The 27,762-nt window shown below is 38.9% G+C and overlaps 1 protein-coding gene across 1 annotated transcript; it reads left to right on the top strand.

Moving 5' to 3' along the window:
- Positions 1 to 27,631, top strand: LOC309876180 (vesicular inhibitory amino acid transporter-like; the record flags this gene model as incomplete). Its single annotated transcript, XM_082756179.1, has 2 exons — positions 1 to 225; positions 26,480 to 27,631. 2 exons carry the CDS (start codon positions 1 to 3, stop codon positions 27,629 to 27,631), a joined length of 1,377 nt encoding a protein of 458 aa, XP_082612305.1.
- Positions 27,632 to 27,762: the final 131 nt, after the last annotated feature.

Below are 27,762 nucleotides of genomic sequence, written 5' to 3'. Positions count from 1 at the left end.
ATGGTAAGATGGGACAGTTGCCTAGAAACTGAAGAGAATGTGAATTTTGCCAGAAGAGATGAACTGAACATTGAAGAGAGAGAGGAATCAGATGGACCCCTGAACTTTGAGCTTGATGTTTGCCACCAGGATCCAGAATATGAGTCCCCAACTCCCCTGTCACATGCCCAGGTCAGACTGATCACCAGCTGGGAAGCAGCATGGAATGTAACAAATGCCATTCAGGTAACCTCTTACTACCCCACTCATTATAACCATCATTTAAAAAACTGGTCATCACTTAGCCTGCTTTCTTTTACTTAACCATACCATCACTCTGCAATATTCTAAAAGGTTTCTATGAATGTATTACTAAAATATTTCAACCTTTCTGCATAAGATTAACACTCTGTAAAAATACAGTTAGAAAGAAAAAAAAAAAAAAAGAGAGAGAGAGAGATGTCAACTAAAGTTTCAGAATTATTTAAACTAGGTGAAGATGAAAAGGTGGCAATTACAACTGTTTTAGAAGTGCTGAAATTATCTTCAATAAGTATGTTTTAATTAAGTGACAGGGACATTTGATAGAAATGTAAGGTAAACATCTACTAAAAAGGGGACAGTAAGAGTCAGACTGACGTCAGACTCATTTAATGATATATAAATTACTGATATGTAAGTTACTAGATATGAATTGGAGCATGAAGCACAGCAAGTGTAATAATACTTTTTAATGTTAAAGAAAATATTTGAGTTGAAAAGACTGAAAGGATTTTATCTTGGCATTTCCTGTGGAATATAACTATCTTTCTGAGTCCTTAAATTTAGCTTTAAATGTTTCAGATTCTTTTTCTCACTTTTCATGATTCATTTTCTTACATAATTCTATCATTACGACTAACTTTGTGTCTGATAAGGTAAGAAGAAATCAGTACCCACAGACACATCTAGTCCCGGTAGCTGCTACTTAAACACTTTTTATGGTATTCTAATTATAGAAAAATAATCCTTCCCATGACACACAAGTCTGTGCAAATGCTGATGAACATTTGTTTATGTATCCAGTTTATCCCTCAGCTCTGCAAAGAAAAAGGACATATTTCTAACCCTGATGTATTTTCAAACATGAGCACCACCATATGAGAGCCAATGTCATAACATCTAGGGCACAGTAGCGTATCATACTCAGAAAATCTTCAGCTGTGAATAAAAGTCCTAAACTATTCAAACTGTATTCTAGTAACAATTTTTAACTTCAGTGTCCCTCAGTAGCATCTAGTCAGGGCAGGAGTCTGGGATGAGAGCCCATTATTTTCTCTGTGAGTTTTGCCTTTGATTACACCGAAGCCAAGATTTCATTCTGGAAGTCAGTTTTGTCAATATTTACTGTATGACCTTTTGGAGAGTCACATTCTCTCTCACCTATTGTTTTCCCTTCTGAAAAACAAAATTAATAATGCCTCTGTAATACATCAAAGTGCCTAAAAATTCCTGAATGTCTTTATGTAGACAATTACTATTAATCATTAATATTGTAGCTTCCAGTTCAAAGATAGACTTATATGATAGAGAAGCCTATTTAAAAACAAGATAAATTTGAGGTAGGTTATTTGGTCAGATCAGTAACTATGATCCTAGTTAAAACTTCCAGCATTTTGAGCTTTGCATACTGCTATTCAATCTCAGTTGGTCAAATATTTTAGAAATTGCCATTGAACAGTTGCCTGCTGCTATACTGAGCTCTCCTTCTAAGGCAGACTGAGGATGGCAAAGCCTTGGAACTGCAGTTAACTTGAAAGCACTGTCAAAATGTTCTAATGACACATTGTGGAGCTGTGTGCATATGCAAGCACATATGTGCACATGCATGCATTTTTCCTGTTTCCCAATACCTTGGCATTTGGCTTAGGAAAGAGGGTAGAGAGCAGAGAAAGGAAAGGGGAAAGGCAGGAGAGAGGGAGAGAATATTGAATGGGTATCTGTCAGTAAAAAATAACAGAAGAAATTTCTGTGAATAGCTTTGAAGAGAATGTCAGAGTTATCTGAATGATTAAAACAATCCAAACATTCTTGACTGGTGAAGTAAATCTATGCTAAAGTGACAGTTGTTTTTGCTCTACCCAGAGGAAAGGGCAGAAGTGTTTCGCATGGCAATTAGAGGTAAATATTTAAGCAGAATTCTGAAGCTTTGAACAGTTATTTCAGTGAATGCAATTAGTCTACAAGTGAAATTATTTCCAGATTTGTTATAAGAACAATTAAGTCTTTGGTCTCCAAAATTAAATATAAGGGTTTTCTCAGAGTGCTTAAAATGCAAATATTTTCATACAAACAGGTAGAGATTTTTGTTTGTTTGTTTTTAACTTCAACTGAAAAAGTGTGCAGCTTTGATGACAATATTGTGTATGTAAATGATTGCTTCAGACATTTAAAGTTTCCAGGGAAACATGCTTCATATTCCAACGTCGCACAAGCAAATGAAAATCTGTATCCAGTTAACCTGGGTAAGGACAGAGACTATAAAGCTGAGTTAATTCAAAAAGGAAAATGAACAGCATCATCTGTCAGAGTGATGCAAGTGGTATTTGTTTCTATAGAGCAGTAAAAGGCTGAAAAAATGTGCTAACTTGTATGGTAGTGCTGGATATATAAGCAAAACAACAGTAGCAAGAAGAAGGCAGTTAAATTCTAATGGTACAACATTTCTCAGCAGAACCAAAGTTCATACCATCATGTCTGTAATTCACACCATCGTGAGTCTATCTTGCCTTATTAGGTCTCAGGAGCACAAACAAGATTAACAGAGCAAAAAACTCAGCCACTTTACGAGGCAGCTCCAGAGTACTTTCAGTATCATGATGCTTCTACAGTCTTTAAAATACAATGTAATGCAAGTATATATTTGTACCTGCAATACAAGTACACAATTCTCCCCTGGACATTCAATGAATTATGATGTTTTATCAAATCATACCGAATCTGTCATTTGATTCAATGAATCCAATACCTAATAGAGAGAATTAATTTTATATTTTATATCTGGTTTTAACGTGTTTCTGGATTGTCAGTCTCACTCCCCTGTACCTTTTGCTTAGATCCTCAGGATGAAGCAATCTTTTTTCTTTCCCATCACTTACGGGCAACATACCATAATTATTCAAAGAAATGGCTGTGCAAGTTGCCATGAACCACTAGGTACAAGGATACTGCATTATCTTCATTCAAAACCCATGTTAGAGCTCTTTTTCTCTCGTTATGTTGTTTTAAAAAACTTGTTAACAGCTGTTGGCAGGCTGAAATAATGGACTTGTAAGCTGTACATCTTTGTCTCTTTACTTCTTTTTCACAAGTTCTGTCTGTAGCCATCTCTTGCAGAGATAGATTACAGAAACATTGGAAATACCTATGACAGAGGCCATTTTCTTGTTCCATGATCAGAATTACATGGCTGGATTCTTGTCTACTGTGTGGGCTTCTAAAATAACAATAATGTAATTAATATTATTTATAGTTATTTAAAGTTGTGATAATAAATTAATGATTAGAGTAGTGATCATAAATATGCTCATTATATTTATATTCTGTGGACTGTACATTACTTTAGAAAAGACTCAGCACTTCAATATTCACTGTTTTCATAAACAAAAGTATATCTGTATTTCCATTAAGGTGTGCCATTATAGATACATTTCCAAATTGGGTTCTAATTTGGTTCATCTTTTTTTATGGGACTTTATACGATTCAGTAGAGAATATCAAATTGGTTGTATTTATTTTTCTATGATGATTCCTCCCAGTTACCTGACTTCATCTCCCTAATATAGACTCAGTCTTCAGAGTGCTTACTGTCATCAACTCCCATACATTTAAGTGGAAAACACAGTGACATTGAGAAGCAGGATTAACAGACCTGTCCCCAAAGATACACAGGCAAACATCCTTTAAATGTGCCTAAACACACTTCCCATTAAGCTTTAATGAGTATGTTTAAGTATTTTATATATATAAATATAAATGTGTACATCTTTATGTATTTAGAAAGCTAAGTGTTTTCACCATCAGGTCATTAGATGTACCACAATACAAATCTTCTCATCCTCAACCTTAAATAATTTAGTCACATTTAACTAAATAACCACTTAGATCTTAACTACAGTATTTGATCTTAAGTATTTATTTTCTAGACTTGGGAACAAGGGTCAATCCTGTTTAGTGCCCAGAGCAGTAGCTTCCTTGAATTATACATTGAAGCTAAAGTTATACTCTGAACTAAATTATAGATGTCTGATGGAAACAAACTGCTGTATTTCATATCAAGGGATGGTTCCAAAAAATTAGAGAGATGCCTGATGCTCATATCTAATCCAGGAATGGCAAGTAATTCAAGTTTCTAAATGGAGCTAGTCAAAAAGTGACAGCACAAAGCAAAAATTCAAGACTGTATGCCTATGTGTAGTACATAAAAATGGCAGTTTGTACAGTTTTAGCTAAAATGCACCTGCAGTACTGGACAATCTTATTTGTTTGTTTGTTTGTTTGTTTGTTTTTAATGTATGTGCAACCACAAACTCACATAGCTGTAACTGGAGAACCAAAAAATCTTAGAACCTGGTGAGAGCCATCTAAACTCAAATGTGTTTTTCCTTTGATAGACTGTCACCACCATAGAATGCAGCTGCTATAAGATTTGTTTAGGGAAGAAGATTCTAACTAATGTCCATGCACTGGTTTCCTCTTTGGATCTTTTTTTTTTTTTTTGGGGGGGGGGGGGGGCGCGGGAAAGGGGAGAAGGAAAGAAGGCAGAATAAGATTGTGGACATATGTCGCTACTTCATATAACCTTTTATATTCAACCTTTTTTTCATATAACTTATTATATTCAAATTCAGCTCAGACTCTAGTGTAATTCTTTAGTTTTGTACATACATTCAGATAGCACAGAGAAGACTGCATACTGTATATATATTCTCTGTATTCCCAAACCTACTTTTTTTCCACAAAAGCTTTTTATCAACAATATGTTATACTTCAGCAATGAAATTATATCTACCTCACAGAAGTCTCCTTAGATGACATATAAGCACTGTACAGTGGACTGATTTTGACTTAACTAACTGCCACTCAGATAAATTTCATTAGAGAATGCTCTGTATCAGCCTTCTTTTCCCTTGGTCAGCTGGAAACTGTTATGTTGGAAAATGTTATGAAGCCAGGACTCCTAAACATATAGAGGTGGCTAATCTAAAACTTTTCCTTGTTCCAGGAAGAAATACTTGTATTGTTCTTATGGGATTTAAGTTGTGGTTTTGTAGGCTTTGCATTTTATGTTGTTCATCACATCTGGGCCATGAACAGATGGAGGGAGTGTTGAATGGATTTACAACAGCATATTCTACTGTAACTATTATGGAAATGTTAGGGGTGGCAAGCCAGTTTTCCATAGCCCCTTTGTGTCAGATTTGCCATCAAGTAGGAGCTGTGGTATAACATAACTACTCTACAAATTATTCCCTGGACATACAATCCCCAACATATGGAGCTTTGTTTCAGAAAGCACCATACTAGCTCTTAAAGCATCGCAGAAACATGGCTTACAGAAGTAATGAATCAAAGTATTGCAAATCCTGCAGTCTTCTAGATGTCAAAAAGACATATTAAAAATCTTTACCAGTTAAAGCAGTCCTTAGATCATGCTTGCCTGTACCACAGGCCCCAGATTTCCTTTCCTAATAGATGAGTAGCAAGAGAGTTAAAGGAGGTCTCCTTCTGTCTCTCTTTCACCCTTCCTCTGCCCCATTCATAAAAGACTCTAATAGCCTCGGTAGTTTGGCTATAACTAATCTGCAGTGATCTATAATTTATGACTTATGTTTTAAGTAAATTGGCATATATTTTAGACGAAAGGGAGACATTCTAAAGTATAGTACTCAACATACACTTGAAATTTAACATGCAAACTCAGCCTTAAGTGTGAATATCCTGATTTCACTGGGTATAAAACAGATGTATTTAAAAATGTTTGCTTTTAGTTGATACCTTTAATATCATTAGCTGATTTTCACCCAAGTTTTAGTGATATAACCAACATTACAAGCTTTTGGTAACAGTAGCCAGAAGCACTGTCAGGCTTAAAGAATTCTGAATTATTCTGTTCAAAACTTCAAATTATATATAAACACAAAAGATATTTATTTGACACCTGATATTTAGCAATGTCAAATGTCTATCATTTCCAACAACATTAGATGAGGCTCTTCTTGGCTACTATTTATGAAATCTATATGTTTCAGTGTCTGAATTTCAGAGCCACAGTATTGCAGGTAATCATTCTTAGAAGTAGTAGCTAAGTTAATACAATGCATAGTATACTTATCCTGGGTTTTACGTTCAGCTTGTTACAGTCTAGTCAAGAAAATCTTATGGAATTGACAAATGCATGTTTCTAGTAAGCAGAGACTAGTTGATTGTTCACATTTCACCTAAGTTTGAAAATATTTTTGCCTGCAAAATCTACTAGTAGTGATCTTTTGGAACAGTTATGTTACAGGTGTGAGGCTATAATTCTCCTACATAAGGGAGCTGGTAAGAGTTAAAATTGTGTTCACATGAAAGGACAAATGACCTAGCAAGTAAGCATAAAGCAGCATGTGTTAGCCTTGGCTAACAGCAAAACTCCCACCCGGCTCCTTGCTCACCTCCTTTCTCCTCAGCTGGGCAGCAGAGAGAAAAGAGAGCAGGAGTGAGAAAGTTCATGTCTCAAGGTAAAACCAGGGAAATCACTCTCCAGATACCATTGTGGGCAAAACAGAATCAACGTGGGGAAAATTAACTTTAATACGAATTAATATATAGATGTTTCATTCTTGCATCTTATACTCAGAAACAAAAAGACAAACATTAAAGAAACACTCTTCCTCCTCCCTTTTCCATGCTCACCTTAACTTGTTCACTCCAGACTCCTCTACGAACCCTCCTTCTTCCTCTCTATGGCCCTTTCTAAAATACACTTTCCAGAGATGCCTCACGTGCAGCCAATGGGCTTGGCCGTGCCCCACTGTGGGGCTGCTGGAGCTGGCTGTGTCCAGCACTGTCCTCCCAACAGAGGCCACGTGCTACCTACACCTGGACACAGAAACCCAATACAAGTAGAAAAGCACATTGGTCTTGCTGGTGCATTGATCTGACTGCTGCACGTCCTTACAGACATGCTTTCCAGGCAACAATAACACAAGGTTTTAATTGGAATTTGCTACTTGCTTTGGCATGCTGCCAAATTTAGCCTTCCAGCAGACGCCTTTAGCAGGGACATCACTATTTCTACTATTTTATATCTCAGTCAGCTTAAGTACAGTTACATGAATGAAATAAAATTCCACCTGAGGACTGTAAACCTTGACAGTCTTCAAGGGCCAACTACTAGCAATGATGTTGCTAGAGCTCAGCAGACAGCCTGCCAAGTGTCAGAGGTGTGATTTACATATACATTTACATACATTTGCAAAAAAGTTGTGTTGGTGTGTATTTCTCCCATGACATATGTAGAATAAATGGTATGTGTGAGAAGCACTTCAGAAACCTGAACACTGTCTTCCCCCAGACCTCTTTTTTTTTCCTTTCATCATTAGGAAATCTTTAAGCCACCCAGCTGATAGCCTGTTCTGGGAGTCTTAAAAAAGCCTAAAAAAGCTTTTGCTTTCAGTGATAGGGAGATAAGAAGAAAAACACACATGTTACATAAATCTATTTTTTTATAAGGAAAAGCATACTCCATGTATCAACTATCTCTTCACAGCTCTTTGCAAGCACATCTTCAAACATTGAATCAAACGTAAGCTTACACATCTTTTCTTTAACAATCTATTATTTAGCTTTCTGCATCTATTGACTGTGATTTCGGCTCTTCCAGTTAAAATTGCCATTGTCAATTTTTTAAATATTTAAACAAGCATTCCTATGAAGCTATATGAAGATATTTATTTGCACTCCTCGAAGCTGCATATAAATATCATTTTGCTGAAAACTTCACAGTTACAAGTTGTAGTGAAACTACCACTTATGGTCTTGACTCACAGCTTCTGGTATTGACTCATAGTTTCCTTGACTTCACTGTTTGTCTGCATTTGTTTCCTGTTATCTCACCCTTAGATTTTAAATTCTTTGGAGAAAAGACCATCTTTATGCAGTCTGTTTGCACAGTGTCTTGCACAGTGGGATTCTGATCAAGGACTTCCAGGTGTTCCAATAATGAAAAAATTTTCCAAAGTAAGTCCCAAAACATCTTCTATTTTATAGAGACTCTTCACAAAATAATAATTGTTTAAATGTGGCCTATGATAAATCAGTCTGGCATTTGATCCAATTTCCTATCCCCTACCCCCTTTTTTTTTTAATAAATAGAATGGATTCTCCTTGCTGTTGAGGTCTATTGTAGGGACTGAATACAAAATAAATCAGCAGACTAATGTGATAAAATTAACTTTAAAATATCCTGCCTTTAAAATATGCGTTTGTAGTGGGTTTGCATGGCAACGTTTTGGTACCAGGGGGCTTTAGGGGTGGCTTCTGCGAGAAGAATCCAGAAGCTGCCCCTTGTTAAAAAAGGCCCCCGCTGCTGGACAGAGCTGAGCCAATACATGATGTCGTTTGCTCCTCTGTAAGAGCATATTTAAGAAAGGGAATAAAAAAATGATGGGCATTTTTTTTTATTTGGGCAGCTGGGAGAGAGAGGGGAGTGAGAACCAGCCCTACAGACACCAAGGTCAGTGCGGAAGGAGGTGGAGGAGGACTTTCTGCTCCAGGTACCAGAGCAGCAGTTCCTCTTCGGCCTGTGGAGAGGCCCCTGGTGGAGCAAGCCGTCCCCCTGCAGCCCATGGGTCCCACATGGAGCAGATCTCCACGCTGCAGCCCATGGAGGAGCCCCCGGTGGAGCAGGTGGATGTGGCCTGGAGGAGGCTGCGGCCCGTGGAGAGCCCCTGCAGGAGCAGGCCCCAGACCAGAGCTGCAGCCTGTGGAGAGGAGCCCACACAGGAGCAGGGGGTCTGGGGGAAGCTGCCACCCATGGGGGACCCATGCTGGAGCAGTTTGCTCCTGGGGGGAGGATGGACCCCATGGTATGGAGCCGTGTGGGAGCAGTTCCTGAAGAGCTGCTGCCTGTGGGCAGCCCCCACAGGTTCAGTTCAGGAAGGACGGCATCCATGGGAGGGACCCCATGTGGAGCAGGGGCAGCGCTTCTTTTTTTGTTTGTTTATTTCTCCTTTGTTTCTCACTTCTCTAGCTTGTCAGTAAAAGGCAATACATCTTACTATCTCCCTACTGTGAGTCTGTTTTGCCCAGCATGAAAATTGTTGAGTGATCTCCCTGTCCTTATGACAGGAGCCCTTCGCATCATATTTTCTCCCTCTTCCCTTTGAGGAGAGGGTGTGAGAGAGTGGCTGTGGTTGAGCTCAGCAGCCCACCCAAGTAAAACCACCACAGTATTCCATCTTAAAAACGCAGATGGTCAAGCAAGAGAATGACAGAACCATGATAATATAGATAAATGAATATTAGTGTTATGAAAATTATTCCTTTTGAAATAGTAATTGTTACCAAACAAAATCAAGTAACTGTCAGCTGTTTGAAAGCAATGATCACTTTATTCCACAGAAGAACCCAGCACACCAAGATTTGTTTCAGAAGGATCTCTGTCTCCCTCAGGCGAAGGGAATAGCTGAGGTACTTTCTCTCTACATTAAAATCAAATCAACCTACCATGCTTTTTGACCTTATCAATCCCTGAGTGTATTTTTTTACCATATGAAGGCAAACAGATGGCATAATATCTCCCTTTTTAATTCACACGCACTTGTGCCTTTTTACAGGCTCTAGCACATGTCATTGCCCACCTATCACTGATGGAAAATATTTTTCTTAAAGATCTTCTTACTATCTGACTTCTTGAACCTATGAGATGCGCAACCTCAGAATATTTATTTGCTTTAATGAAGAGCATTTACACGTAACTCCTCCCCAGATAGCGTTTCTCCTAAGACCGCAAGAATATTGTGATAGGTGGCAAAAGGTCAAATATTTTGCCAGATATAAGTCCTTTCCTGTTTTAGATAAACTTCCTTCATTTTGATTAGCAAATTTTCAGCAGATTGTTCATTTTTTTATATAAGGAAAGGGTGAGCTTTAGGGTTCATCAAAGTATAAAGGTTAAGACAATCTCAACATCTATAGTATATGAGAATTTAATGCTAAAATTAAAGGACATCTGAATTACTATGATATTATTTTAATGTACTAACAGAATCAGAAATAGTAATGCTATTATAGTTGACATTCCAAAATGCAAAGCGTCTTCCACACAATCCATAGATGGGTAATCTACAGTTTACCTCAGTGTGTATAATTCTTGACAGCAGGAGATTCGCTGAAATTGTACAAGCTCAGTCTGAATGAGCTAATGGAGCTATTTGAGAAAATAAAAAGCCCTAAATACTGATTACACATGGTACAAAAGATGATATATTGTACTCTAGTTTTAGCATTGTTAGCTGTATAAAACATTTTGCCCCTAAAGCTAAGTAAAAGATATTGACTTCCATTTACATCTATTCTCCCTGTTCTCCCCACACACACCATGTTTCTTGGATGGAAATGTTTCTCTGTATTCTTGGCCAGTGGCACTAGTTTTGCCATATGTAAAATACTGTCTTCACTAAATAGCTAACCAAAAAAATAAATAAATTAGTATTTACTTCTCAAAAATGTAAACATGTGAGTCAAAGTGAGGAAACATTCACTTCAGCTTATACACACATACTCTGCTATCTGTTTCATTTTCTCTCAGTCCATCTCTTGAATTGAGACAAATAACAGCACCAACAGATTATGTTTTGTAGGTCCCTAGAGCAAACATTTTTGGTTGCTTTATGATATCACTAGCAACAGTAGCTTCAGCTACTGTACATGGGTATTTCCATTCATGATAGTTATTTTTCATTGCTTAGCTTTCCCCTCAAGAAATGTATTGATTCAGGCTAGTTCCTCCCTCATAAACAGACATATTTTTGTTGTTGTTTTCAGTTTTAAAAATAATTCTAGCTTGATTATTTCAAAATAAACCCAGGTATTTCAGAAATAATGAATAGTCTCATGGAAGCTTAAAGAATTGCAGCTATGGGTACAAGAATTATACGATGCAAGAGTTTTATCTTTCATACATATATAATGACTGTTAGTTCCCTCATTTAGCTGTTTGTATCATATTTAGGAGTTGACACTGAGGTCTATTCTATCTCACCACATTTTAAAGCAGTTCTCTTGACTCTTTTTCTGCATCATGTCTTCAACTCCAAATGTCATATCCCCAGCCACCTTCCCTTAAGGGACTTAAAAATCTTCTGAGCTTTAATTGGGATCTGGAGTTTAAAATGAGTTCTCCACTTCTGTTCTTGTTGCTTTTGCTTGCCTGCTGACTTTTTTCACTTTTGCTGGGAAGCCAGCTGCTCTCAGTGCTTTTGCTTTTGTACTTTTCATTGTTGTCATCTCAAGTTAAAAATAAAATACCTGCACAAAACTGTAGGCTTCCCTCTGCTGCTTGGATTGGATTTCAGAGACTCTTTGCTATTTCCTAAATTGTGAGGAGCTGCCATTCTACCCCTGAAAGTTTCCTTTCCTAATCAGAATGGATAATTGTCTGCATAATTCATACTTTCCCTCTAGCCTTCTACTGATTCCTGTCTTACGCCTACAGCTACGTATTTCTCATATCCAGTCATTTTTTCCGCACAGCTTCTTGCCTATCATATTCTCTTACCCCTTGTGGCTACCTCGTGTGGTTCACGACCTTATATTGCAATATTCCTCAGGTTGCCTAAAGACAACTTCTTCCCCCTGTTCCTGGCTCCCCTGGTGCAGTCATGTTCCCAGGCTATCCAGTTCTTCTTTTGCTCTTTCCAGGCACCTCAAAGTCTCATGGCCTTCACAGTGGAACCCATCTTACTCTATAGATGATGTTGAAAGATAGACACCTCTGGTGGTGCTTCAAATATCCTAAAATAAGTTTTAAGGATCCTACACTGTTGGAATAAATAGCTCTTTGGTGATGCTTATTTCTATCCATCCTCTCCAGAGCTAGCAGATTAGTTGTATTTTTTTCCTGTATTTATGTAGGTGAAGTTAGGAATCCCATTCCTAATTAAACATGCAACAAAAGAAGGTAGATTTGTCATGTATTTTTGTTTGTTTGTTTGTTTGTTTGTTTTTCTTTTTCTGTTACTGTGTGTATTCATTCATTGAATGTCTGTTTTAGACAGAAAAAGTTGGGTGAGATAAATCAGATTCATAGATGTTAAGAAACAACCGTTTCCTTTGGTAAAGACAGTAAAAAACAGTAGTCACTTTAGTAACTTCAGTCAGGCACCGAGTTTTCACCTAAAATCCATGAATCTCACCTTGAAAATAAATTGGTATTTTGTCTAAATATTTGCATACAAGAAAAGAAATTTAGTTAGGGGAAAAGAACAAAAATAAATTAACTTTTATACTGAATACTCAGAGGATGCCAGAAAAGTCAGTCACATTTCTGATTTTTAGTTTTTCTCTTTATTATAAACTGTACAAATTAGAAGATTTTTTTTTTTTTTTTTTTTTTTTTTTTAATCTACTCAAAATTCATCAAAATATTCACCTTTGTTGAATTTTAGGAATGATATGATCTTTCAAGCCATTACAGGATAGAGAAACCTCCACTATAGGAATTTATTTGCGGTATCAACTTTATCTGTTTCTGCTCATGATGAAACTTCAGCAGTAAAATCCATTGCTGTTTTTTTTTATCCTAAAGACAGAAGCCTCAGGGTGCCACTGAAGTTAACTGAGGTTAAGAGAGGAAAAGCATCAGTGATTTGTTGTCTACACACAGCCCAGTTGTAAGGCAGTATCTTTTCTCATGTATTCAAAAAGAATATGCTACGGTTCTCCATATCAGTTTACTGCTTCACAGACACCAAAAATAATAGTATACCACTATTTGCGTTTTTCACCCAACTATTAACTGCATTCTCTCCAGGCAGTGACAAATTTCCCCTTTATATGCTGAGCTCTGGGAGTCATCATAGCTTGCGTAAAAGTCCACCTAAAATTGGTGGTTGGGTCTGTGCAGAAGAAAAAACAGGATAATGTTAGCCAGGGGAGGATACAGTCACCTTTTACTCTGCATGCAGTCACAGTAAATCCTATGCCACCTTTCAGAAGACATAAACTGCCTTCTTTTTCACCTCTCAGAGGTGCATAAGATTTGTTCTCTGCATCCTTGCTTTTTAAAAGTAACAAGAACTGTTGCTTATCCCATACAGGCAGCATTCAAGAAAAACTCCTAACAAGCCAAATGCTTTCTCAGAGCCTGAGTTTGAACTTTATATGCACTCTAACTCTTCTTTTCATTATGTAAGTGCACACTCAAAGTTATTCGTCTCCCCACTGCTTTGCTTTGCTTCCAGTCTTCCACAATCCCATCTCTGCTTGCCCTCCAGCTCTTTCAACCACATATTCAAGGAGCTCCACTCTCATGTTGCTGTACTGGATGTTTGGAGTACCTGCCTTCCTTCAGATGGAAACCTGAGAGTCAGTGATGACTTATGATGGGAGAAATAGGTCAGCAGCCAGTGAGTCTGCACTGCTCACCACTACTAACTTTCAAAGTAGTTTGCCTTAGTTTTGACTACCTTAATTTTTTCATCTTTTTCCTCTCCTCTTGATAATACATAATAAAAGTCCTCATTCTTTTACCAAAGCCTGCTTTCTCCTTTGAGACCAAGGGAAATAATATATTTTCTTAAAAGGTAATTTGCTTGGGAGATTTACTTTGTGTGATTCAGTGCATTCTTGCAGACAGCTATGAATTTATGCAAAGTAACATTTTCCGTCAAAACAGAATTAAGCATCAAGCATATTATTTCAGTTTTAGAACAAATATTTAAAGCAATAGCAAAGCCAATGGGATCAGCTGTCACACTCAATAGCATCAAATCTTTTATTTGTTGAGACGTTTATTTTCCTCTATTCCCTTTCCTAATCTTTAGGAGATTCTTAAGACTAATCTGGCCACTAACAGGAGAACAAAATCAGTGGTTTTTCTGTCAGTCAAATAGACAAAAACATTGCAACTTCCTTACCTGCATATCTTATCACAGCATCTCCTGAGCAGTTTATCTGTCTTAGCATCTGTTTATGGGACCTGAAGGATTGACAGACCAGCACTTCTGAAGTTTCTCTCAGTGTATAAGGTGATTGCAGGCATTAATCACAAAATAAACACCTTAGTCACTTTCCTCCCTGCAGCTAAAGCAGACTGGCATCAGCAGAGAGAAAGAATAAGAAAAATCAGGAAAAACAAGATTGCTAGGGTCTAATTCAACCATCCCTGAAGATAAAAGACGACTTTTCACTGATATTAAAGGAGATGGATCAGCTGCTAAGGTCATACAAGCCATGGACAATATTTGAAGTTTTCCACAGAACAACTCATAGCATTTTTGAATTCTAACTCAGCCAAGCTATGAACAAATGATGAAGTGACAGGGAAAGCAGATGAGTTATTTTCCTGGTGTCTGTAGACCCATGCCAGGAGTCTGGGTAAACAGCTAGAAACTGGAAATTCTTACCGGTGAGGAGAAATAGGATATAATTGATATTGCAAATACATTTATGTGACTGGAATTTTTAAATAATTAGATAAAATATGCTTACCAAAAAATGGTAAAAGAAGCAAGGGTGGCACTCTGCTTTAGAGAGATGATTATCTGTGTTACAGCTATTGTCTAAAAAGACAAATTGTATTGTTCTTAGTGTCTTCGGTTTTAAAGGCCTGTGCTGGAGATTGTGTGTAGTATGTAGTAAAACATCATTAAAGTTTCTAAAAATGATAGATGATAATCATCTAACACAAAAGATATTGAACCTAACATAAGGTAATTCTATTTTGAGCCTCATTACCTTGAATATAGATGAACAGATCAGTGGATCTAATTACATTCATTATAGGAAAACAGAGGGCAATAATATATATATACTCGGTACTTCAAAGGAGTGAATTTTAAAAACCTGGAGAAAATTATGAGAGATAATTGATTAGAAAGAAAAAATACAGACAGTAAATTGCGAAAGTAATTTGAAAGTTGTTTAACAAGAATTTATGAGATGTCCAGAAGTCACATCTCACAATTAAGAAATAGCACGCCTATGCGTTTAAACCCCTCCTACTTCAGTTGTGAAGTGAATGTATCAATTAAAATTTAAAATATACACATATATAACAAAAGGGAGAAAAGAAAGGTGAGAGTAATCATTGTAAATTATAAATTATGAAGTATAGAAAAGAGATTCAGTAACCCAAAGGTGCTAGGGGGGAAAAAATGTATCCCCTAAGGAGCAGGTCAATAAGAAAATAATTCTTAGGAATTAAAAAAATATATAGGAAATACTTAGGAAAAAAAAAAAAAAAAAAAAAAAGATAGGTTTAGTATAAAAATTTGAAACATAAATACTAGTAGTGGTATGAATTAAGTATTAATAGAAGTGTGAATCTTTACGTGACTGTGTATGTTTGTGTAAAAACACCAGAAGAAAGAGCAGAACTTTGTTCTTGTGTTGGTATGTGTTATCTGCATAGTGCATCTTAACTTTAAGTGCAAAGTGATTTTAACTAAATGAAGAGAGAGAAAAACTGACCTATAGGTAAGTGTCAAGGGAATGAACAAGAAGGCAGTAGGTATAAACCATATTAGACTATATAAGTGCACACTCCGTTTCTAAAACTCTGACAGTCTTGCTGCAGTGACTACGTCTCTGGGAAGCCTGTTCCGGTGCATGACAACCTTCTCAGTGAAGAACCTCTTCCTGATATCCAGCCTGAACCTCCCCTGTTTCAGCTTGACACCATTCCCACATGTCCTATCACTGGTCACTAAAGAGAATAGATCAGCGCCTGCCCCTCCACTCCCCCTCGTGAGGAAGCTCTAGACCACGATGAGGTCTCCCTTCAGCCTCCTCTTTTCCAGGCTGAACAAGCCAAGTGACCTCAGCCACTCCTCATATGTCTTCCCCTCTAGGTCCTTCACCATCTTAGCAGTCCTCCTCTGGAAACTCTCCAACAGTTTCACATCCTTCTTGTACTGTGATGCCCAGAACTGCACACAGTACTCAAGGTGATGTCGCACCAGTGCAGGGTAGAGTGGGACAATCACTTCTCTTGACTGACTAGCAATGCCGTGTTTGATGCACCCCAAGATGCAGTTGGCCCTAAAAGCCCTAAAGTCCCTTTTGATCACTCTTGGACTTCTCCTTGTTACTTCATCATTACCAGCCTGAAAAACCAGCAGACGGTAGTAGTCAGAGGTCTGTACAAGGTGAGTGACTTTCCTAGCAATGTCTCTTACCTGAGCCCCAGGGGGGCAGCAGAATTCCCTGTGGGTTGGGTCTGGACGGCATATTGGGCCCTCTGTCCCTGTCAGAAGGGAGTCCCCCATGACGTTAACTGTTCTTTCTTTCTTGACAGAAGATGTAGCAATGCATGGGGGTAGGTTGCCTTGCCTTAGCCAACCCCTCCAACTGGGACGGGCTTTCATCTACATCATTGTTTTGACTGTCATGTTCTGGAACCTCATACCTGTTATGCAGACATAGTCGGGTAGGTGAGGTGGGCAGGGAGAGGGCTCGCCTACCACCCCAAGCAGAAACCTGCTACCATTCCCTCGCTTGGCCTATGTCCCCTCCTACAGCCTGGCAGGGTGGAGGAACTTTAGTCTTCTGTGTAGCTGCTGCCTGGCGGGATAGAGGAACCTTTGTTACTTGTGTTGTGGCAGGCTCATGAGTCTGTCTCAAGGAGGGTAGAGTATGCTTCCACCAATTTCCCTCTCTGACCCCCTGATGCTCCTCAGCCTGCTCACCTCCTCCCAAAGCTCCACCACCAGGCTAAGTAATTTTTCAATCTGGGCACACCTACCGCTGCTGCTGTCGGACACCGACAGAAAACTCAGGCACACCCTGCAGCCCAAGACCTGGACGGCAGTGTGTTTCCCTGAGACCTCTGTCTGGGTAGCCATATCAGTAACTGTGGCTGGAGAGTCTGCAGGAGAGGCAGAGGCCATGGTTTTCTGCCTGGTGGATACCATGCTCGGGCTCTTCACGAGCAGGTTACAAGCAGCGTGGTTACAAGCAGGTTACAAAGACAGTTGGTGTAGAGCAGTGAGGGACCCTCCCCACTTGCCCTGCCTGTGTGCACTGCCACTCCCCACCTGGACTGAGGCACCCTGATTGAGGCGCCCAGCCCTATTTGCCCACCTTGTACGGCCAGGGAGGGGGCGCTGCTGGCTTCTCCCGCGTCTTGTCAGCCTCCCTCGTGAGGGCTGCTGGGCCCTGGCAGCAGCATTGGCTGCCTCGAATGGCCTCGATGCTGAAAAAAAGCCCTGCCTGCCATAATCTCGCAGACGTGTCTGCCCCAGAGCCAATTGCCTCGGTGATATATCATTTCTTATAATATCTATATAATATCTAATTTGTAATATAACAAATCTTTATCCATGAAGAACTGGTTGGTGACCTGCTACGGCACTTAGATGTGCACAAGTCGATGGGGCCAGATGGGATCCACCCAAGGGTACTGAGAGAACTGGCAGAGGAGCTGGCCAAGCCACTGTCCATCATTTATCAACAGTCCTGGCGATCGGGGGAGGTCCCAGTTGACTGGCGGCTAGCAAATGTGACGCCCAACTACAAGAAGGGCCGGAGGGCAGACCCGGGAAACTACAGGCCTGTCAGTTTGACCTCAGTGCCAGGGAAGCTCATGGAGCAGATCCTCCTGAGAGTCATCACGCGGCACTTGCAGGGCAAGCAGGCGATCAGGCCCAGTCAGCATGGGTTTATGAAAGGCAGATCCTGCTTGACGAACCTGATCTCCTTCTATGACAAAGTGACGCGCTGGGTGGATGAGGGAAAGGCTGTGGATGCGGTCTACCTTGACTTCAGCAAGGCTTTTGACACCGTCTCCCACAGCATTCTCCTCAAGAAACTGGCTGCTCTTGGCTTGGACTGGCGCACGCTTCGTTGGGTTAGAAACTGGCTGGATAGCCGGGCCCAGAGTCGTGGTAAATGGAGTCAAGTCCAGTTGGAGGCCAGTCACTAGTGGCGTCCCCCAGGGCTCGGTGCTGGGGCCGATCCTCTTTAATATCTTCATCGATGATCTGGACGAGGGCATCGAGTACATTCTCAGTAAGTTTGCAGATGACACCAAGTTAGGTGCGTGTGTCGATCTGCTTGAGGGTAGGAAAGCTCTGCAGGAGGATCTGGATAGGCTGCACCGATGGGCTGAGGTCAACTGCCTGAAGTTCAACAAGGCCAAGTGCCGGGTCCTGCACCTGGGGCGCAATAACCCCAAGCAGAGCTACAGGCTGGGAGAGGAATGGTTGGAGAGCTGCCAGGCAGAGAAGGACCTGGGAGTGATGGTGGATAGTCGGCTGAATATGAGCCAGCAGTGTGCTCAGGTGGCCAAGAAGGCCAACGGCATCCTGGCTTGTATCAGAAACAGTGTGGCCAGCAGGGCTAGGGAGGTGATCGTCCCCCTGTACTCAGCTCTGGTGAGGCCGCACCTCGAGTACTGTGTTCAGTTTTGGGCCCCTCGCTACAAGAAGGACATGGAGGTGCTTGAGCGGGTCCAGAGAAGGGCGACAAAGCTGGTGAGGGGTCTGGAGAACAAGTCCTACGAGGAGCGGCTGAGGGAGCTGGGCTTGTTCAGCCTGGAGAAGAGGAGGCTCAGGGGCGACCTTATCGCTCTCTATAGGTACCTCAAGGGAGGTTGTAGCGAGGTGGGGGTTGGTCTGTTCTCCCACGTGCCTGGTGACAGGACGAGGGGGAATGGGCTAAAGTTGCGCCAGGGGAGTTTTAGGTTAGATGTTAGGAAGAACTTCTTTACTGAAAGGGTTGTTAGGCATTGGAACAGGCTGCCCAGGGAAGTGGTGGAGTCACCATCCCTGGAAGTCTTCAAAAGACGTTTAGATGTAGAGCTTAGGGATATGGTTTAGTGGGGACTGCTAGCGTTAGGTCAGAGGTTGGACTCGATGATCTTGAGGTCTCTTCCAACCTAGAAATTCCGTGATTCTGTGATTATAATTTGGTATTATAAGATCACCTTTCTCTTCCTCACTGATCTCACACTAAATTCTGCTACACCAAATTTCTATATCCTAGATATGATTTTCTTTTTTCTATGTTCCTAAATATGCAGAGGGAAAACCTAATTTCTGCGAGTTCTGAGTTCAGAACTCTCAAAAAAATGCAACTGGCCCTAGTCTCTATTTGGAGGGAATCAGGAGGGTGTACTCATAGCACAGGATAATAGTGGGCCATTTTGAAAATTTTCAGGATGGGCATCATGCTATTCCACATGAGACATTCAGAAGTTAACTCGGAGTTTCTAAGCTATTTGTCCACAGTCCATTTGTTGCCCAGCAGGAGAAATAGGCATCTCAGGCAGGAAATTAATTTCATCTTTGCTAACCATCTATCTTAAGATAGATGAGTTATAAGTTGAGGTGCCTATTTTTTTGTACGATTTATAGAGGAAGCTTTGATGACCAGCTTAGACAGGGACAACTAACTACTAGAAAACTATGGCTAGTATTTAAAATGGATGTTAAAATGTCATCTTATTAATATTTTGAAAGCAGAATGCCCAGTAAGTTTGTGTTTGGGAGACTTAGCTAAAGATTCATCTGGTCTGATAATATGTAATTGTTATTATATTTGGAATTCTCAGAAGACAATGGAAATCATAATACTATTTTAAAAGCCAGAGAAATTTTACCTAGTTAAACCTATCAACAATTCTGAGCAAAATAATGTAGTTGTTAATGCGGGTTTTAATTGATACAGAATAAAAAGCTAGGAATATAGTTAGTGTCAATCACTATGGGTTTGAAGAAAAAGTCTTTACAGTCTTTATTAAGTACACTTCATATAATTTTTGTTGTAACATAGGCAGTGAAATATAAATAATATATTTAGACTTTCAAAAGGAATTTTGACACATTAATACACAACATTCTGATTTAACAATTAGTGCAGCTATAAAATACATCTTAAATAGATTAACAACAGCCTAAGTGACAGATCCTAAAAAAAGTAACTGTCAATGTAGATTTATTGTCTGGCACATGTTGCCCAGAGAGACTGTGGAGTCTCCTACCTTGGAGATACTCAAAAGCTGCCTGAACATGGTGCTGGGAAACCTGTTGTAGGTGCCCCTGCTTGAGCACAGGGTTGGAACGGGTTACCTCCAGGGGTCCCTTCCAACCTCAACCGTTCTGCACCTTGGTTCTTCATGAATTTCCAGTAGGGTTAGAAGGTTGTCTAGTAGAATCTAATTGGTATGTGGTCCAGAATTAGTCAATGTAGTCAACAGTGATCTGGAATTAAATACAAAATCACCATTGATCACAGTGGTGGCTCAGACAGAAAAAAGACCATGGACATCTGCAAGCAAGTAACTCTATTATCATAACATGAGATTAAGGGATTTGCTATTTTTGAATTTAGAGTTATTAAAGTTTTATGTTCATATAAAGACCACAGCAACACAGGTTTGGATCAGTTCTGGAAAATAATTTATTTTAGATGAAAATGAATGCTTCCTGAATTTATCTCTTTGCTCTTCCAAGAAGATATGCGAAGGAGGATTTCCTGTGTAGTTTCTGTGCCAAATTCATGCAGGGAATCAAATACATAGTTGAGAATATAGTTAGGCTTAAATGAACTGTTCCAGTGGAGTAACTGCAGATGGTGAGAAAGGCAATCAGAGCTAATTCAGCAGTCTGGCATATTAGCATGTGTTCTGCATATAGCAGAGCTGTACTAACTGAATTGTTTTCAGTTAAATTTGTCTTCATTTCTTAATTTATTTTTTTCCATCTGATTAAATCTTAAGGTGAAATCTTTTTCTCTCTTTCTTTGTAGCATCACTTTGTATTCCATTTTATTCAATTGTCTTTTGGCATGTCTTAACTCTGGCCACAATTCAATCTTCATTACTTTTTAATTACCTTTCAATCTGCCTTTTTTTTTAAAAAAAAAAAAAAAAAAAAGTGTCGTATTTCTGGTCAGAACAGCCTTTAAAATGAAGCTTTCACTTGAGATTAAAAATGTCTTAAAATTGAACATCAAAAAATGTTGATATTTTTTCAGGTTTCTTAACTGTGCTCATTTATACATTTTTCTAAACACGTATTATTCTCTGGGGAGGTGCTTGCCCTGAGATGAACTAGTGTTGAAAGGTCAGAATGGTAAATGACCCACTTTTTGCATTCTATGCAAATCCATATCTGGGCTTTTTAAATGAGCAGCCAGTCTTTGTGGTGGGGAAAACACTACCATGTAGTTCAAATATTGCAATCAACCTATCAACAAATGCAGAAATATTTTAATGTGCAGATGTAATTTGGAAATCCTGACATGCTTGTTTTTTTATTGTTGGTGGATCAATAATTTCTGGTGCTTCCTCTTGGGGATATTCTTACAAGGCTAATAGCTTCTAGCCACGTCTGACCTTTCCTTGCATGCCCTTTCCACTCCTGTCCTTGCCATTTCTTCAAAGGCTGATCATCAGTTCATCCCCCAGTCCTTTCTTCTTTCTAGACTGAGATACCTATGGCTAAGTCTACTCTGGATGTTTGGTGGGGACCTCCATCCAGGCACACGTGTTCACTAATTGGCAATGCACACCACTAGCCACTCCACTTCCATGCTCAGTTTAGGGTGAAAATATCAAAGTCTTATAAATGCCTTAGAAGACAAGGGCCAAGGAAGGCTCACCCCACTGGGTAAGCTTGTGCCCTCTACTCCACTCTAACTATATGAACAACTTTTTTTCTGAGCTATTCTATTTTATAAACATATCATCTTAAAAGAGCATAATTAGAGTTAACATATTTGGCTTTGTACTAGAATTTACTCTTGTACTAGAATTTATTTTTGAAAATAAAACCACTCAAGGAGGTACACTTCCCATACAAAACACTAAAACTAAGCTCTGAGAGGCAATTTAAGAAAATGTTCCCTTTGCTGCTCATTTTTAATTGAGGCCTCACAGCTAAGGCTCTCTGTGCCATAATTTGGACACAAGAAGATGGGATTGGAAGAGTCAATATGAACAAGTGCTGGGAACAGACTGGACCAAACAAGGACTGGCAGATGGCTTAGGAATTACCTGTGTAATTCCAGTGGCAGAGAATCAGTGAAATGCTGACACACTCTGTCCCCATTCTCTGTACAATCACTCTTCGTGAGAGGTGCAGAAAAGCCACCTTCAGCAACACTACACCATGAAAGAATTTCTCTATGGAGGAGGAATTTTCGACAGATAAGTCACTTCAAGCAATACTTGAAGGCTGCCAAACAACTTTAAATCAGAGAACGTAGCCCAGTGCCTGTGCTGTTTTATTACAGTGACAGCAAAATATGTGCTCATTAAAGGTATCTTTTTCTTTGAAACTATTTACACTTGTTGACATGCAGGAAATGGCCCTAACAGAAAGTATTGCTTTTGGAAAAGTAAGAACAGAAGATCAAATCCAAAATGGGTTTGGAAGTCTGAAAAAAAAGTCTTTCATTCTTTCAGCTCTCATTGCCACCACTAACATTTTCTGGCTATACTGCAGAAATATAACAATGTGCTAATACAATAAACTTTACCCTTTTGTTGTTGTTGTTGTTGTTACTTTTTTTTTTAACCTTTTTTAACTTTTTTTTTTTTTTTAATTGAAAAAATATTACTGACAAGACATGGTAAGCAATGTGTCATTTCACCTCATACATACTTAGTATATTGGCATGTTCAGAGTTCTCACATTTCTCTCTACTAACCAGGCTCTGCATCCAAAAAAACAGCAAAACCAGTTATGTCCACAATGTTTGCTTTCCTTTATTAACTGAAAGCTGAAGGACACAGAAATAGTAAGTCCCTTATACAGATCTCACCAGCAATTGATTCTGTGAAATTCATGTTGAAGACATGATTTTCCTGGAAGGAAAATTTAGTTTCTGTAAAAACGTTCAGTGTAGAAATTCTAAGCTCATTGTATGTGACTTGAAATTGGCAATCACTGTTATGTAATTTTAAGAAGAATGTATATAGCACAAGACTGGATTTGTTTAATAAGATCTGAATTCAAAAGTTGAAAAAAAAAAAAACAAAAAAAAAAAAACAAAAAACTTTTTCATCCTGTGGTGTGTGTTAGGTACCAAATGAAAATTTGATATAAACAAACAGCAAAGCGATGTTAAGAGGTTAGAATTATGTTATGCTCTGATTAAACTAACAATTAAACTAGGCAAAGCAGACACCTGTGGGGAGGACTGTAAATGCTGTCAAATGTGATAAAGTCTCTAAAAGACTTATGCTTTGGTTTAGTTTGAGGCTAGTCATATAAACGTTAATGGACTAAATTCAGCAGGGGAAAAGTCTTTGTGTGGGTAAAGCCTGTGCTGACACTTACCTGCATTTTAATTATACAGTCACCCTTCAGGTCAGCAGATACTCTTTGAACTCCCAAATGCCGGTGAAGGGGCAAAATAATGATGCTGTGAGTGTGGAACAAATGAGATAAGCTTGCTACAAGTTGCAAGAAACTGAGAAAACATCATTGTTCTTATGTTAATATGGAAGATGACTGTGGCTTTTATCTTCCTGACTTTTTCACAGACTTGGTTTATTTATGATTCTTGTAAACTCAATCTGTTTTGTAAATTTCTTTTCCACAGATAGTTTTCATAGGAAAGGAAACACGTTCTGTACTTTAGGCAACGATCTAACTTGACAGTCAGTGAAAGCCATGATTAAAAATGGCATGGTAACAAAAGTTACTGTTACACATGTGCTACCTGCAGTCCAGATACAGACAGATATCTAGTCTTTTTAAGAAAGTAGATTATTAGATGGCAGAGTAGATTATTAGATGGTAAAATTTTGAATATTTCAGTGAAGTTCATATACAAAAGATGGCACCTGTGACTTATGCAAAAGACACTGATATATATGAAGTCTTAAAAAAGACCAAAAAAAGATATCTAGTCAATAACTGTATTGTTATATCAGTAATAACTGAAGTACCTGTGTTACAGTGCACAAAGGCGTAGACCTTTTAATCGAGATGTACTGATGTGCTTTTAATATGATACTTCTAGATCTAATTCAGGTGAATGCTGAAGATATTTGTATCTAGAGTGAAGCCTGGTGAGATTGGCAATGCCTCTGGTTCATATGATGGACACTTAAGGACTTAATAGAAAAAGTAATTCTCTGATTCAATTTTTCCTCTCTGGCTGATGATACAGGCTCACAGTAGGGCTGAAAAGGAGTGCTGTCTCATAGCTGGAAGAAAAGGAGAATACACTTTGATGATTATTCAGTGTTTGAAAAATTGTCCCTCTTTAGAGTCTTCTGTATAGGAACGGGCCTGCGAATGCTTGTACCATGTAGAAGTGGGGTGCAAAGTATAAACCTTGTGAAGCTGAGGCAGGCATCCACCTTCTTGACATATTGCATAAAAGCTGGGCTCCTAGGTTGCCTTCACAGGCAGTAACATGCTGGCTACAGAGTCTGAGTCAGTTGATAGAAAACACCAAAGACAGAAACATGCCTGAAACACTTGTCTCCACGTGGTCTCGTGTCAAAGATTGTGGCTGAAAAAGTCAGAAATCAACATTTAGACAGTTAAACTCACCTTTTCTGCCTTGACTTCTGAAAGCAATCAGTGACACTATTCGCTCGGGTAGTGAGAGAGGAGAAATGTGTCAATCCCCTCAAGGAGAATGAGAGTCCACCATTTTTCATGGGGATCAAAATGCAAGTCTCTGAGCCAGTGTAACTGTACAGTGTAACTGTACGCAACAGACCTCCTCCTCTTCCTAGAGGTATATGTCCAAAGGACAGGATTTGTCCCATCAATGAGATTGATGCATGTCACCCTCCTTTGGAGGGATTCCAATTCACTATGAAAAGAGCCATGACTGGCAGTTTAGAACAGTAACCCAGTAACAAGTGACATTCAGAAAGCTACTGGTGGTTAGTACATGGTAGCAAGGATTTCATTTAAAACAGAGGGTAGCAATGAATTCCACTGGGTAATACTGAAATGAAATTTAGCACGCCAAGAAGATCCGACTGGTTTGTGAGCCACCAAGTGGCCATTTTGATGGCTTACAGGATGTACAAAGGAGGCCTCTTTCTGTTGGGGGTTCACAGGTTTAGCAGGGCAGAATGGAGTTGCTCAGGTTTGCTCAGAAATAAAATTAAATGGGTTGGTCCAAATCAAGTCCTATCAGGCTAAAGTGGTGGTCATGAATGAGAATGAATGCTCTTATTTCATCGTATAATCATTGCTGTAAGAAACACTGAAGTAAAAATTTCTGTAGAACTAGTTAACTATACTTCGTTTCCTTCCTACCTTTCTTCAGTCATCAAGAACAAAAAAACCTCCTAACCACTATGACTAATGTGCATTGCTTAGTTTCAGCTTTGAAAAAAAAAAAAAAAGAGAAATGCCACAAAAGCTTCTTTTGTAAACTAGATCTTTTTATGAATAGCTATAGTTCAAGGGTTTTGTTGGGTCTGTGCTGTTAGAAATTAAACCACATAAAAGTGCAATTTGTCCTTAAATACAGAGAAAGAAGAGACAAAATATAGATAAAAAAGACAAAGAAATACACACACTGTTCTCTGAAAGTAAAGTGCCACATTTTTACTAGATAAAATAATATAATTCTGTTCCTTTCAGAAACTGTTTAACGCATGTCTACATGTTTCACACATTTTAAACAGCTAAATAAGTTTGCATGTTCTAAAATCTCAGCTTTGAGAATTGCTTTAGTAGTGGACTGAACTAGAGCATGGGCTGCATGAGGCATACAGAAGCCACAAAGGAAACACAAGCAAACTCTGATGTCACTTTAATGCTTTTTTTTTTTTTTTTTCCAGAGGTGTGTTAACAATTTTTACACTGAAGAGAATTGTCCTTACTGGATCTATCTACAGCGTTATTTTTATTTTAAATGAAAGTTGTGGAAATGATGATGGTATAGCTGCTTAATTTTACTGTTATTGAACCTATTTCATTATATGCATGTTGACTGAGTAAGTGCCCCTGAACCTTCTAAAATGTGCTTCTAATCACATCAGCATTACTTATTAACTAAGGACGTGACTCTGTCATTCACCCACTCTTTTTCCTAGCTTATCATTACATGTGTGTCAATAAGAACAGTTATTTTTGCTAATAATTTAATTTATCATAAATGAACACATTTCCCATGATGGTTGCTTACTTAGCTGAATGTAGCAGTACTTCCACCTTGCAGTTCAGTGAAAGCAAAACTCAATGGAGGGCAGGCTTGGGAGTGTGAATTCTAGTAAACATTTTGCCTCAGGGATGTTGTGTTATCTTTTCTTTCTCTTTTTCCTCTTCAGGGAATTTTCGTCCTAGGATTGCCGTATGCTATTCTCCACAGTGGATACAGTGGCCTGTTTCTTATTGTCTTGGCTGCAGCGTTATGCTGTTATACAGGCAAAATTCTAATCACTTGCCTGTATGAAGAAAATGAAGACGGGCAGCTCATAAGAGTGAGGGACACATATGAAGACATTGCAAATGCGTGCTGTAGAAAGCTATCTCCAAACTTAGGTGGTATAGTTGTCAATGTGATCCAAGTTATGGAACTGATCATGACATGTATTTTGTATCTGGTTGTTAGTGGGAACTTGCTGTTACACAGTTTTCCATATGTACCAATGACTGAGAAAACTTGGTCTGTAATTGCATTTATTACATTGCTGCCTTGTGTATTTATCAAGACTCTCAAAATTGTTTCCAAACTCAGCCAGCTTTGCTCTTTGGTTCATTTCATTATTCTCTTTGTAGTGATGACTTACTGTCTCACACAAATACATCAGTGGTCCTGGGCAAAATTCAAACTCTCAATTGAGTTTGAGGACTTCTTGATTTCTATAGGGGTGATCATTTTCAGTTACACTTCACAAATATTTCTTCCCACACTTGAAGGTAACATGAAAAAACCAGGGGAATTTAGGTGCATGCTGAATTGGACTCATTTTTTTGCTTGTGTCTTGAAAACAACCTTTGCCCTGACTGCATTCTTAACCTGGGGTGAGGAGACAAAGGAAGTTATTACTGACAACCTGCCATCGTTTCTTCAAACCCTAGTGAATTTGTGTCTTTTAACCAAGGCTCTTCTTTCTTACCCTTTGCCCTTTTTTGCAGCCACAGAAATTGTGTATGCTTGTATTTCTAGAGGCAACTATTCCAATTACAGTTCTCCACTGTTTGCTCTGGGTCTAAGAGGCTCATTTCTCCTGTTAACTCTGCTGATGTCCATGTTCATACCACATTTTGCCCTGCTGATGGGTTTAACAGGCAGTATAACAGGTGCTGCTATGACTTTTCTTCTTCCTTCTCTCTTCCACTTAAAACTTAAATGGAAAAAACTATCCTTCTCTGAGAAATGCGCAGATATCTCTGTTTTTATTTTGGGTTTCCTTTGCAGCCTTGCAGGCGTAGTTTGCTCAATAAGAGGGCTACTTAAAGTATTTGGAGAAGGGTAAAAAGATTTTCAGAAGGCCAAATAAGGCCCTAATCTTACAAACACTTTTACCCTGTTAGTCAGTATATAACAGATTTTATCAATAAGTAAAATTAAGCATATGCTTAAATGTTTGTAGGATCAAGGCTTTAA

The sequence above is a fragment of the Aythya marila genome (genome assembly GCF_965140915.1).
Source record: "Aythya marila genome assembly, chromosome: 3".
NCBI classification, from domain to species: Eukaryota; Metazoa; Chordata; class Aves; order Anseriformes; family Anatidae; genus Aythya; species Aythya marila.
The sequence above is the reverse complement of the archived record's forward strand: the minus strand, read 5'-3'. Positions and strand labels throughout refer to the sequence as shown.